The sequence below is a fragment of the Mytilus trossulus genome, chromosome 7 (assembly GCF_036588685.1).
Source record: "Mytilus trossulus isolate FHL-02 chromosome 7, PNRI_Mtr1.1.1.hap1, whole genome shotgun sequence".
Classification (NCBI taxonomy): domain Eukaryota; kingdom Metazoa; phylum Mollusca; class Bivalvia; order Mytilida; family Mytilidae; genus Mytilus; species Mytilus trossulus.
In genome coordinates this window covers 45,159,610-45,175,065 of record NC_086379.1, presented here as the reverse complement: position 1 = coordinate 45,175,065, position 15,456 = coordinate 45,159,610, and the positions used below count along the sequence as shown (strand labels likewise).

Genomic DNA, 15,456 nt, shown 5'->3' with positions numbered 1-15,456 from the left:
ACGGACTATGTCGTCAGAACTGCTGAATGCTTCTTCCACTACGCCATTTGGCCATTCATTCCTACAAACATTTTTGTCTCTCAAAAGAACAACATCACCCTTTCGAAGATTCGGTTTCTTGTGATGCCATTTGCGTCTGACCTGAAGAGTCTGAATATATTCTTCACGCCATCTCGTCCAAAATATGTTGGCTAATGTTTGAACCCGTCTCCATTCAGCTTTATAAAGATCTTTTACACTGAAATCATTTAATGTACAAACTGTGTCAATATCACTTGTCTTCTGTGTCAAAAGCATCGATGGAGATAAAATCATTGGTGATTCAGGGTCTGCGGTTATCGGAACAAGCGGTCTATTGTTTATAATTGCAGAAACCTCTGCCATGAATGTCACAAGAACGTCGTGAGTTAGATTTTTCCCATCTACTGTTGAAAGCATAGAGTCTAATATACGCCGAGAAATTCCAATAATCCTCACCCACACTCCCCCCATGTGTGAGGAGTGAGGAGGGTTGAATATCCAAACTGTTCCAGATTTGTATAAAAGTCTCTTAGAGGTCCATTCTCCACGTTCACTGTATCAATCTTCAAATGATCGGTTGAGCCAACAAAATTTGTCCCTCGGTCAGACCTAAATATCTTTACTTTTCCACGAATTGCCACAAATCTTCTTAGAGCGTTAATAAATGCAGAAGAAGACATTTCTTCCACAACTTCAATGTGCACTGCTCGAGTTGTGAGACACGAAAATAATATCGCCCACCGCTTTGATTGTGCGCTACCACCACGGGTTTTCCTGGTAACTACATGCCATGGACCAAAAGCATCGATGCCATTACAAAATGGTGGCCCAGGTTCAAGCCGATCGGACGGGAGATCCGCCATCTTCTGAATTTCCAAAGTACCCCTCAATTTTCTACAAGTGACACAACGATGTATGAACGACTGTATCAAGCGTTTTGCTCCCGTTATCCAGAAACCTGCCTTTCTGAGCGCCCCTTCGGTAAAATGGCGTCCTTGGTGGCAAACAGTTTCATGATAATGGCGTATAAGTAACTTGGCTATATAATGTTTACCTGGTATAATGGTTGGATTTTTCTCATGTATTTCAAGATTCGACTTGTTCAATCTTCCACCAACGCACAGAACTCCACGTGAATCTAGATATGGATTCAAAGCTATAACATTACTATTCTTAGATAGACACAAATTTTGCTCCATATTACTGATCTCCGTTTCGTACACTTCGTTTTGCACTAATCTTATTACGAACAACTCAGCTTCTTGATACAGCTCAACAGAATTCGGTTTCTTTTCTTCAGTACTTATCCTTTTACGATTTCGGACATATCGATGTAAGAATGCGATAGACTGAACTAATCTGCTCCATTCCGAAAATCTTTCAAAGTGGTGAGATCCTAGCGCTGATTGTAGGTTGACAGATGTTTTTGAGACATGAACATTTAAAATTGGGCGTAACTCTTTGTCATCACTAGGCTGAACTAACGGATATGAAGTTTCGGAACTTGCTGTTCGCTGTTCACATTTAGAGATGAATTCATGTGGACCCAGAATCCACATACTACTGTTGACTTCGTGTGACGAAATACCTCTGGTAGCTTGATCGGCAGGATTAACTTGTGTTGAAACAAAGTTCCACTGTTCTGGAGAAGAGCTTTTCCGTATACGATGTACTCGATTAGCTACGTACGTATAGAATCGTCTAGTTTGATTGGTGACATACCCTAGAATGATTCTACTGTCGCTGTAGAACTGGATTGTGTCAATCTTCCGGTCCAAATTGTCAATAATGAAATCAGATATTTCAATAGCCAAAACAGCAGCGCATAACTCCAGTCTTGGTATAGTATTACCGCTTATCGGTGCCAACTTCGTTTTGCATAACACAAAGCCCAGATGAGAAGAGCCATCATGATGAAATACTTTCAAGTAGGACACTGCCGCAATTGCCTTCTCAGAGGCATCACAAAAGGTGTGAAGTTCGATCTTTGTAGCATCTCGAACAGATATTGGCGTATACATTCTACGGATCATTACATTTTCAAGGTTTGTCAAAGAAGTTCGCCATTGTTCCCATTCTTGTCTGAAATCTTCAGTTAACGGCTCATCCCAGTTTACTGACTCAATCATGAGTTTACGGAGTATGATTTTACCTTGTATTGTCACTGGTGAAACAAATCCTAGCGGGTCAAAAATACTATTGATTGTTGAGAGGACGCCTCTTCTAGTAAATGCCTTTTCATCGTTCGAAACCTTGAACGTAAATGTGTCGGATTCTAAGTTCCAGTATAGTCCGATACTTCTTTGTAACGGTAAATTGTCAGTTTCAAAATTCAAATTCTCTAAGTTTTCGGCTAGATCATCAGGATCTAGTTTCGTCCTCACTTCTTTGCTGTTTGAAGAGAATTTGTGCAAACGCAAGTTTCCAAAAGTCTTAAGAGCTTCTTTAGTTCTATTCAACAGATCAATTGCTTCACTGTTACTGCCGACAGGCGTGAGCGCGTCATCTACATAGAAATTTCTACATACTAAATCCTTAACATCCTTTCCAAAGGTTTGCTCTGCAATCTCAGCAGTTTTCTGAAGTGCAAACGTCGCAATTGCCGGAGAGGGACTGTTCCCGAATGCATGCACTCTCATACGATAGTCAGTAAGTTCATTATCCAAATCGTTATCTCGATACCACAGGAATCGCAAGAAGTTTCTGTGTTCCTCGTTTACAGTGAATGAGTAGAACATTTGTTGAATGTCCGCCATTATACCAATCAGTTCCTTTCTAAAGCGCATAAGAACACCAACTAAGTTGTTAGTCATATCAGGTCCACGGAGCATTACACTATTTAAAGAAACGTTATCATAACTTGCCGATGAGTCGAATACACATCTTACTTTATCCGGTTTCTTTGGGTGGTAGATGCCAAAAACAGGTAAGTACCAGCACTCTTCATTACTTTTCAGAGGAGGAGCCAACTCAGCATGTTTACACTCAAAAAGTTTCTGCATGAATGCAAATATGTGTTCTTGTTTTACTGGATCACGATCAAAACTTTTCTCCAGTGACTTAGCACGATGCAAAACCATTGCTCTGTTATTCGGAAGACGTCGTCTCGGAGTGCGAAAAGGCAAAGGTGAACACCAATTACCATTACTGTCCTTCTGGAGATTAGCTTGCATTATTTCTAGAAATTGTCTATCTTCTATAGATAATCCAGGTTTGTCATCTTGTGTAGTGCGTTCGAATATTGCACTTGTGATATTGCCATTTTTCTTGTGATGAACTCCAAGGTTAATACTACCGCAAGAAAAACACTCATTTACATCATAATTGTAAGGGCAAGGTTGAAGAATCGAAGCACGACCATCTGGTGCAATGTGAGTCAAGTAGGCATTGACGTCATTTGGAGCATGTATTCCATCTAAGCACATGTTACCTATCACTACCCAGCCAAGAGGCATCTTTTGCGCAAACGGAGCACTTTGAGATCCAATTATTTGATCGACAACATGATGCGCTTCTGTCATGTCTCTACCTATGAGCAACATAATTTCACAGTCTGGATCAAGAGGAGATAGATAATGAGCCATTTCTTTCAAGTGAGAATGTCTGATAGCAATATCAGGCGTAGGAATTTCTTCTCTGTTGTGTGGAAGATCACTACATTCTATTAGCATCGGTAAGTCCAACTGCACTTTTCTGTCCAACGACTCAACAACGAATCCAGTTGTTCTGCGCCCTGACATTTTTACTCGACCTGAACAAGAAGACAATGTATATTCTTCTGCTGTACCATGTACTCCAAAGGTATCGAAAAATAACGGTGACGCTAATGAGCGATTACTCTGATCGTCTAATATAATATAAACTTTCTTGTTATTGTCATATTGATCACGTTGAAAAACAGTGACTGGTAAGATTTTTGCACAGGACTTTCCATCAAAATATTTTCCGCAAATTTCAGTGCATTTAGCTTCAACAACGGTCTCTTGATTAACCGATTGTTCCTCCCCGCCGTGGACGGACTGCTTCGACTCATTATTGTTCTGATCTGCAGTAAACTCTCTATTCAAATGTAGTGCTGCAGGATGACGATCACTGCCACACTCACTACATTTGATTTTGTTTGTACATGTTCGCTTAACATGTTTAGTGGACTCACAGCAACCATAACAAATCTTATTGTCATTGATGAATTTCTTGCGTACTTGCAACGGTTTTGATTTAAAAGCTCTACACTGATGAAGTGAGTGTCCAGTTTTATGTATTAAACACTGTTTTTGTAAATCAAGGTCACTAGAGATCTCTGTTTTCCTGACTGAAATCGCGGTCCTGAATGCCGGTTTGTCATTGTTGAATACCTTTTTAGTTTGTATTGTCTGATCATAAGCAAAGCTCGGGTCATTTTTAATCTGACTCAGTTCTCGGATAAACTTAACGAAGAACGTGAACGGTGGAAATGTTACTTGTTTTTCTCTTTTATAGTGAGAGGCTCGTGTCGTCCATTTCTCCTGAATGTTATACGGTAGTTTATTCAAAATCGGAAGTACGCCCGATGACGAGTCAAAATAGGCTAATAATGCTTGGTACCTTGAATCTTCCTTGACTGATTCAATCTCACATAGTATATCTGACAACTCATAAAGTCTTTTATTATCTTTTTGTGTCAGTTTTGGGAAACTATTTAACTTGGCCATTAATGAGGCTTCGACCGCCTCTGGAGAACCGTAACGTTCATCTAATCTATCCCATAAGCGCTGTAGTCCTTTCGCCGGATTATTAATGTGCGCTGAACGAATGCTATTTGCATGTTTCGTGGATTCTGGCCCTAACCATTTGCCCATAAGCTCCAACTCTTCCAAAGCTGAGACTGATAATTCACCAATTATATTCTTAAAACTTGCTTTCCATACTGCGTACATCTCTGCTTTATCATTGTACGGTGTAAGTCTCGATAACAACAAATCTTTTTTCATAAGAAATCTAGTTATATCGGTTGCAACATTTTGATTAATAGCAGCCGTTTCAGGTTGAAAGGTCAGTGCTTCCGGATTTAAAGTTTTTGTGTTATTATCATTGTCATTGTGTACTATACTAACACTTGGCACTCCGTATTTAGGATGTGATGGCTTTGGTGTTTGTTTGAATGTTGGCCAATTATGGGATTCGTCGCACGCATCACCTACTACGAGATTTACAAACGGATTATGTAATGTGTTAACGTTGTGATCAGCAGCTAATACTTGATCACCCTGTTGTTCAACATATTGTCTAGTGCGATCAAAGGCTGTTTTGGCTAGAATAACGTCAGACTTTTTACTGTCAAAAGCACTTTGCTCATGTTGCAAAGCCTCTGCCTCGGCGACAGCGGCGGCGGCTTCCTTCTTATAGTTTAGCAGTTCTATTTCAGCTGCTAATTCTGCCTTTTTTGTTATTGATTTAGCCTTCAATATTTTTTCTTGTTCTTCTATATATGCCTTCTGTTTTTGCATTTCAGCTTCTTTCAAGGCAAATTCCAATTTGACTTGAGCTGCTTCTGCTTTTGCACGTTTTCTAAGGGCAACAGAGCTGGAGTTGGAAGAAGCTCTGGAATGTGCTCCAGATCTATGCGTGAACTGAGAAGAAGTTTCGTGTCTGTCTGAAACCTTCGTTTGCTGAAGTGCACGTTCAATAATGTCTTTGTACTTTAAATCTTCTTTTTTGTGTTTTTCAGCTATCCTCAGACTGTCCTCTGTACGTGTATTCCTTAAATATTTCAAGTACTCCTCTGAATAGAGACTATACTTGCAATGACATAAATTTAAAGTTTTTTGAATTTCTAACACTGTCTCATAGTCTTCTGAATTTGTTGTCGAAAATCTTTCAAGGCAAAGTCCTTCTTCTGTTTGAACAAGTTCTATCTTCTTTAAGTGAGTTCTAATGTTAGCATTATAAAGCTCCAGTCCACTATCTGTAAGAACACGTGTTCTTGAATCTGGGTTATAACCATGTCCATGTTGTAAATCCATTATCTCGTGTTTTTACTGTGCTGTTTCTAGGGTAAACAACCAGATAACCAACAAATTATAGAATGTTAATACTTTATTCACATAAAGCACCGAAAATGACATCCAATAGGTGCGTAGTACATCATTCCAATAAGAAGTATGGTAAAAACTGAAAGAAACAAAATAAACAACATTACAATATGATCAAAACATCAATAAAGCATAAACAACATATTTATCAGCTCAAAAATACAATGAAAATAACCCCAAAAACATATAACACATTTACAAATTTTATCCCAAATTGCGTGCCATACATGTATACCTATACATAAATGTCCTGAATGGCGTTCCATAGATTTAAAATTTGGCGTGAAAAATTATACACATGTCATATCAAAAAATTTAACTTTACGATAGGGATTTCTAATAAAAAAACGTTTACGGGGGTAGAATAAAATATATATGACAATATTATAGATATAAAAAGCTTACCACGTTACGAGACAGTAAAGAAATAACATGTAAAGTGTATCTCAAGTTGTTTTCAAAACAAGCAGGAAATGAAGTGATGATTCAAAAATTAGAGTCAAAAATGGTTACCACAATTCCGGATTTGGAGTCAGAACACAGAGCCCAGTGATCCGTATAGGTGGACCGTTGTACATAAAGCCATACAATGTTCCCTAATTTTCTGGTGAGTTATAGTTTCTCCGACATGTATCCCGAACGGCCTATAATCTAGGACCTCATCTTTATATTTGTTGTAATTTTTTCCGTACTGAACATTACCATTATTTACCACAAGACAATAACCAGAGATATTATATGTCTCTGCAATAACCAAGCAACCCAAAATCAATCTATTTGTATATTATAACACACCACGTTTAATATTCTCTTATCTTCATACTATAAAATGCCATTTTTCTATATTTTTGTATTATTGCATACACTCTATTTTATGAAATATTTGCCACTTGACGTTAAGCAACCAACAGTCGGTATATTGATCTATATTGTATCCACATTAATTTAGTCTGTATTCTTTATTTTTTCCCTTTTTTCTTAGTTTTGTCTCGTTATTCTTATTTCTGTAAATCCTTATAATTTAAATTATAATTTATGCTTTCCTTTTTATATAATCTTTTAGATATCTGACGCACTTACCTTACTCGAAAAGCCGTGACACATCAAGTTACGTTTATGGAAAGAAAAAACAACTCATACAAATACTAAGATTTCTTCAATGTAGAAAAACCTCCATAACAACTTATTACTGGCAGATCAGTGAGATCATGCAATGAGCCAACTCAATTTTTATTTACAAAATTAACTGATCTTAAAATTGCAAACGACAGAATAGTCTGAATGTTCACAATAATCTAGATCGCCTAATCCTTTTGAGAAGAAAACATTTAGGGACCAATCTTCACACAATACCACTTTACCAGTGTCCGTGTCCATGAAGAAAAACATAAGTTAACCAGTCATTCATGAAACCCAATTTAATACTCTTTGAATACATGTTTGAATCAATCACATGGAAAAGATGGAATGGGACTAATCCCATACTGCACGATAAAAAAAACAACTGAAAAGTCTATTCTCCTACTACAAACTATTATGCTGAGTTCACACGTAATACGAATTCGATTCCAATATCCAATGACTATCATGTATTAAAAGGCAGCTTCACAAAAATTATCCTGTACATATGAACTTTTATATAAAATAAGGAGATTGGTATGATTGCTGATGAGGCAACAACCTAGCAGAGTTCAAATGACATGGATGTTCGCAAATATAATCACTGCTCAGCCTTCAATATTAAGAAAACTCCATACTATATAAATAACTAAGAAGGGCCAGACATGTAAATGAGATACAATTCAAACGTGAAAACTGTTAAATTTCTTATACGATTTTTAATTTGTTTAATTCTCTGACATATCTGACAACAATGTGATTCTTGATTTTTGTTTTATTTACTTAATGAATGTCTGTGTACCTTTTTTCGCTTTATGGTTGCTGTCAGAATAATGTTTATACTGTGATATAATGATTGCTGGCAGCTTCAGTAATTAAAAACAAATCTTTGAATCTTTTTTTCTTATAAATTCAAGTATAATAGATTTTTTTTAATTCTTCACATTTACACATAATATCTGTGTCCAGAAATCTTCATTGGTTTGTCTGCAAAAGAAAGTAAATGTTAAAATCATATCAATTTTTTGTCACCAGCATAACATATATGAAAAGCTAAATGTTTGGAAAAAACATCATATATAAATATACATTTTAAAATGTCTTGGTGCAAGCTGAATCCCGCTACAGCATGCGAGATTATCTCGCTGTGTTGATGACACAACCCATTGGTGGCATTGGGTTGTTTCCTGTTCTTTTGTCGGGTTGGTGTCTCTTTGACACATTCCCTGTTTGTATTCTCTCTCAAAATCATGCATGAATTTTTATCATTATTGAAGGCCATACAGTTGCCTATAATTGCTCACATCCAACTCCTTTGAACTTGGGGTGGATAACTGTCTCATTGGTATTCATACCGCATCTTCTTATTTGTATAATGTTGACCTTTTGGTACTTTTATTCTCAATTTTTGTTTTGGTCTACAGTGTGACCTCTTAATCATTTTATTGTCTACTTTTGGTAATGTATATCACTGGGATCACCGGTTGTTGCCTCATTGACAACACCTCCTTACATTGATGCTGGATCTATTGTTTTGCATAAAATCGAATTTTCAGTGTTTTTCTCATGCCATGGTTTTATTTCAAGGTTTAGAAAGCCAATTGGTATATATTTACCGACAACATTGCATGTATTCTTTTATGAAATTGTTTTGAGTTTGAAAAAATGCCCTTAAAGATCCTGAAAGAGTGCAAAAAAAGTATTGTCCAGTTGACCAGTCCAGACTTTCTTTACTAACAGTATATTTTAATTACTAATTACAACAACGTGTCCCACTTCTTATATGTTTGTATAAGCTATATGCATTTGTTATGTTTTTTTTAAATCGAGCATAAATAATTTTGACCGTTTGGTGTATGTTCAAATTGGCATCTTCTAGATATACTTAGTTTTGTTTTCTTCTGCTTATGGTTTTGGATTGTGTTCCCTCCTATAATTGAGTACAACATTGCGCATCCTCCCCCCCCTTTTTTTTTTACACATATCAAGATGCGAACCCCATTATACACTGCAGACAGATACAACAAACTTATCCTGGATGAAGTTCATATTTCATAGCACTTTTCAATAAAGTATTTATAAAGTTAAAGATAACTTTTCAATAAAGTATTTATAAAGTTAAGATACTACAAATCAACCACAAAATGTATTTATAGCGTACACACGACTGTTCGAGTGGTCCCAGTCAATAACTTTTCAATAAAGTATTTATAAAGTTAAAGATACTACAAATCAACCACAAAATGTATTTATAGCGTACACACGACTGTTCGAGTGGTCCCAGTCAATGCAAAAAATGCCTTTTATTGTATCTAATTATTAACTTGCTTCTCGATGTTTCAGGTTGTATTGAAATATATGTAACAGTTTGTGTTGTTTAATTATCTTACCAAAGTTTGATGTGCTGTTATTTTCCTTCGCGGTGATGGAAGCCATGCTGTCTGGTGTTTTCCACGACTTGTATGTCGTCACAAAAAAATATGAATAGCTTTAACCAACAATCGGTACAATCGGGCTTTTCAAAAGTATTATCGTAATATAATTTCTTCCGAAGTCAATAACCAACTTCTTGGTTATTCGTCTTGGACATTATCTTTAAATACGAGCTAAAAAATCCGATACTATTCCGAATGTCATAAATTACCATTTTTATATCACTTGTCATCCAGACGCTCTACTTTGAAAAATAAAGCGGCTGGATGATCGAGACTAGGCTGCGCCAGGAAGTCGACCATGATGTCATTGTGTGTCAATCACGCAGTGATTCCAACCATGTCCGTACAAACTTTACAGGAAATCTACTACAATTGCACCAAAAACACAAAAAAGTATATCTACAACTGTAATAGATTATTATGTAAAGGACATGCTGTACGCAATTAAACAAAATAAATAAGATGTTGAAAATTTAAAATCTACCATTGATGCAATTGTACCACACGCATTCGGAGATCACAGTCTGTGTACCAGTTGGTGAGGTTACATCAAATACCCGATCGGATACAGACATAAAACTTTACCGTATGGCAAGGACTTAGAAGGAGTAGAATTGCAACGAGATATTCAAACTGGTTTTTTTTTCGAAATACAGTGAAAATGTTTACAAATTGGATAATCTTCAAAAAGTATTGAATCACTGAACTCGGATTCATAAATTATCTACTATGTTCTAATCCTACAACAGGTCAACAAAAAGGCCTTCTCTGATTTCTTTCGACCTCATAGATCTAATTCTGCTTTCTTTTGTCCCTCCGTTTTCTCTTAAATGCTGGGGTGGTAGCTTTTGTCTTTTAAGGAGAAAAAAATGTCGCATACAAGAGTAGATATTTCATATTATTGAATGTAGAATACAAAATTTACATCTACAAACATAACAGCTGTAAAAAAAAGCCACTTACCGGGCGAAACGTATCTTCGTGACTTCATTTAGGACAACATTCAGTGTTTACATTTTGTCATTGTTTGTCAATCAAAAACACTAAACCATATCCAACTGAAAAAGACCATAACAACATCGCTGTACAAAACGCTCCTCGATATGACGATGTTACTACCCGTGATGACTTCAGCATAACATTTATTGAATACCCGTTTTACATTCTTTAGACATATGTTCTCTTTCTTTAACCTAATAAAGAAAAACCTACGTGAAATTTTTTTCTTCATGCGTTTAAAGGTGCATTAGGTGTCAAATTCATGTTCACCGAGTTGATCCAAGTAATATATTTGATTTACAACATACTAAAACATATATTCTAATTTTGAAAAGTCCAAAAGAAAAGATTAACAATGCATGGATATATCAACATTTCGTGTGCTAATTTTTAGACTGAACACCATTTACACTGGTATTAAAGAGATAATTTAATTATCCATCGAGATGACACCAAAAGACTATCGATGGTCATATGACCCGATATAAATATAATAACATAAATAAACAAACAAGCACGTGCTTTTGTATAATGACGATTTTTGCATGTGTCTGTTTGATTTCTCGTTATAGATTAAAAATATGCGTATATTATTGTTTTACCTTTATAAAAATGATGTTTTGTTGGTTATATTATTTAACGAAATGGTATTCCTAATGTTTCGTTAACCCGAATTATTCAGTCGTTATATTCCGCTGATCTACGATCTTCAAGGCTACATTAACGCCTGAACGTCTTCCTCGATGAAGACCGTCTACCGGAAAATTCACACCGCTATGCCATATGCGAAAATTTTGATTTAAAAATAGTCCATTTACCAATTACCGATTTGATTCTGTTATTACACACTTTTAAAACAAATAACTTCCCTTTGGCCACAGACCACAATTAATTCCTCTATCAGTTCTTTATAACCTTTTGCAACATTGAAAACATTGCACCATGCACTTTTGTCAAATTTTTTGTGTGTGTAATGTATTGTCCTAGTCCAAATATATATCTCAAATTCAGAAAGATTGAAGCAATCACTTTTACAAATTTAGCCAATACACATCCATACCCCTATTGACAAGTCAAGAGATGTTCCGAAAACTGTAAATATCAAATGCTCACATTAAATCTGTACCGATACAGTGTGTTAAATGTCTTCCTTTTTACACCATAACCCATGGTGGTGCTCCTACTAAAGGAGGAAGATACAGAACATACATACATCACCTTTTTGCACTTGACCTTATCACTCATTCCATATCAAAATCAGTTAAAATTCAACATCCAAAAATTTATTTGACCTCTCTTCTTTCATTTCCACCCAAAAAATTTTAAGAAATGAGTGAGGAAAGGAAAGAAAAAAAATTAAGGAAAAATACACTCTAATTTAAAGGAACTATATTCGTAAAGCGGGGTCATTAATTGTGGTCTTGGGCCCTTTGTCAATCGTAGACTGGTTCCATACCGGACAAAAATCCTTTTGCCATTGCAAACATGATGAATTGAAAGTGATGAATCGGCGGTTTAACTAATTTTTCATAAACAATGATTTCTGATGTCAAAAGTAATTAGCTGAAAAAAAACAAATAAATGTAATCAAAACATTTGAACATCTTAAAGATTACTCACATTACGCACTAATGTAGCTCTCCATTGTAAATAAAAATGTATGTCCCTCATTAGGAATACAATTAAAAGAAGGGATCTCCAATCACAGGGTCAATAACGGGAATTGGTCAATAGCCTATTGGCAGCTAAAGAAAGAGGAGTTCCGGATGTTATTTGATGTTAAATGATGTAAACTGATGTTAATTGATGTTAATTAATTATTATCGGATTTGTGTTCATTGAACCCACGTGTTTGGTAAGACAATATTACAAGAAAGTTGCACAGACTCATTATCCTGAACACCGCCGATCGGCTCTCTCTCGCAGAGAGCAGGCGACGCGACCAATGATCATAAGGAGTTTAAGCCCTCGTGTGGGAGAAAATCGGACACGGAAAGGGCTTGAATTATTCGAATTAATGTTTCCTTTGTTTTACTTTTCAATATTGACATTCTTATCATTTTTATGATTGAACTAAATGCTGCACGCATGCGCAACCTTCTCCACTTACGGTGAAGTTAAAGGTTGTCTAACTACGGATTCGAATGAGTTGAATTATTGACTTGAAAGCCTATAATACATTATTGATATGTTTTTCTTAGCTTATTTTGATGAAGTTGAAACAAACTGTCTGTTATTACCAAAATATTATTTCATTATTCCGCTTTTATAAATGTGTGCAGACAGTTTAACAAAAACATAATTTAAATTTTTGTCTAACTCGTTACACAATTAATGGATGATTTGAAAGGAATAATTCTATTTGCAAGAATTACTTTCAAAACGTATGAATAGATTTGGTAGTAATTTGAAGAAAAAAAAGCATAAATTATTGATAATATAAAAATAGACCATTAAACAATAACTCAAATGTTTTTGTTTGCAAAATGTCTTTTTTCTCAGGAAGATGTATCATGCGGAACCATATTGATTGTCTATATTGTCCAACAGTACAGATAATGATCACGAATAATAATGGAAACTATTAAATAAACATGTTTTCGTTATATAAACGTTACACCCCAATATTTTAAATAATGCATCATGATACAACAATATCTGCTCTATTCAATTTTTTATTTGTATTAAAGGATTCAATGATATAATACTATAATTATGTGTTTATAATATTTTGATTGTCTGTACCAACTGTAATATAACTGATGCGCATTTCGATAGTTTTGATCAATATCTCGTCAATGATGATCATGTTCAAAATATTTAAAAACAAAAAAAAAGGACAAAGAATGTAGAAATAGCCTGAGAAGAAATCATTACTTTGAATGAGGGATAAAAGTCCTTATTTAAATTAATAATTCATAAAAAAAAAATTGTTACAATTAATTCCAATATAACAATATCCGTAAGAATGTATATTGGGAATACAACTTTAAAATTTTGATGGATTCAGTCGAGGATTATGCCAGGCAATGGGCTAAGCGCGAGAAGGAAGACGTAGACACTCTTTCCGAATGGATTAAGGCAGTGTGGTTGTTGATACAAATCAGAATTAAGAAACTGAATGGGTCCATCAATGCCAAGCTACGTCAATCTTTAAAGATCAAATGTTGCAAAAGACCTATCCGACCTTCATGACAAATATGTTGTTGTCCCCGCAGATAAAGCCCCAAATAACATCGTTTTTGTGTGGAAAAGTCATTACATTAACTGCTTGATAAACGAATTAGGTATTGACAATTCATTTGGAAACTCAATATATACCCTCACGACACTTACTAAAGAGGAAATCCTGGATAATCATAGGTCTGTTCTTTGTTCTTTTTGGTAAATCAACCAAAGATGAAGAACTGGATCTTCCATCACTGTATTGGATACCTAAACTACATAAGTGTCCTTACAAACAACGGTATATTGCTGGGTCTGCAAAGTGCTCCACGAAACCTCTTTCTAAATTGTTAACATCTATTTTATCAGCAATTAAAGACGGGCTTCAAAGTTATTGTGAAACTGCCTATTCTAGAGGTGGCGTGAATCAGATGTGGATACTTAAAAATTCCAAAGATCTTTTAGAGTACATACAATCTTACTCTCTTTCATCTTATAACAGTATTAAAACATTTGACTTTTCTACTCTTTACACAAGTATTCCACATTCCAAACTAAAAGACAAATTAAAAGAGTTGGTATTACTTTGCTTCATAAAAAAAGAATGGCCAACGTAGATACAAGTATCTTGTCTTAGGGAGGGATAAATCCTACTTTGTAAAGAATCACTCTGATTCAAACAAAAAATTCTCTGAAAAATGATATTATCAAGATGCTTGATTTCTTGATTAACAACACATGTGTTACGTTCGGATGACATGTTTTTCAACAGACTGTTGGCATTCCAATGGGAATAAACTGTGCCCCTCCTCTACTTGCTGACTTGTTTCTTTATCATAATGAGGCTGACTTCATGCAGGAACTTCATAGGAAGAAAGATAAGAAGTTAGCAATGTCCTTTAACTCTACTCTCCGCTATATAGATGATGTTCGTTCACTAAACAATTTAAAATTTAGTGACTATGTTGAACGCATCTATCCCATTGTACTAGAGATAAAGGATAATACAGATACAGTTAAGTCGGCTTCATATCTTGACTTACATCTAAAAATTGACAATGAGGGTCGGTTGAAAACAAAACTTCACGACAAAAGAGATGATTTCCAATTGTGAACTTTCCATTTCTAAGTAGCAACATTTCAGCAGCACTTGCATACGGGGTATATATCTCCCAATTGATACGATATTCCCTTGCTTACATTTCCTATCATGATTTTCTTGATAGAGGGTTGCTGCTCACAAGGAAGCTATTAAACCAAGAGTTCCAAATGGTGAAGTTAAAATCATCCCTTCGTAAATTTTACGGACGCCATCACGAGTTGGTCCACCGTTATGGAATAACCGTTTCAAAAATGATATCGGATATGTTCCTTTCGTCGTAACTACAATCCCCTTCCCATTCATGCTGGACCTACCGAATTATAAAAATGATCACATAATGCGTATTCATGTCAACACCGAAATGTGGACTACTGGGCTGGTGATACCCTCGGGGACGAAACGTTCACCAGCAGTGGTATCGACCCAGTGATGTTAATAGTTATCAAAGGTACCAGGATTATAATTTAATACGCCAGACGCGCGTTTCGTCTGCACAAGACTCATCAGTGACGCTCATATCAAAATAAAAAATTTAAGTTTTGTA

General features: G+C 35.5%; 1 protein-coding gene across 1 annotated transcript; it reads right to left on the bottom strand.

Annotated features, from left to right (window-relative positions):
• Positions 1-473: 473 nt before the first annotated feature.
• LOC134726433 (uncharacterized) lies at positions 474-6,023 on the bottom strand. Its single transcript, XM_063590836.1, has one exon. The coding sequence runs from the start codon at positions 6,021-6,023 to the stop codon at positions 474-476; it is 5,550 nt and encodes a 1,849-aa protein (XP_063446906.1).
• Between the last annotated feature and the right edge of the window lie 9,433 nt (positions 6,024-15,456).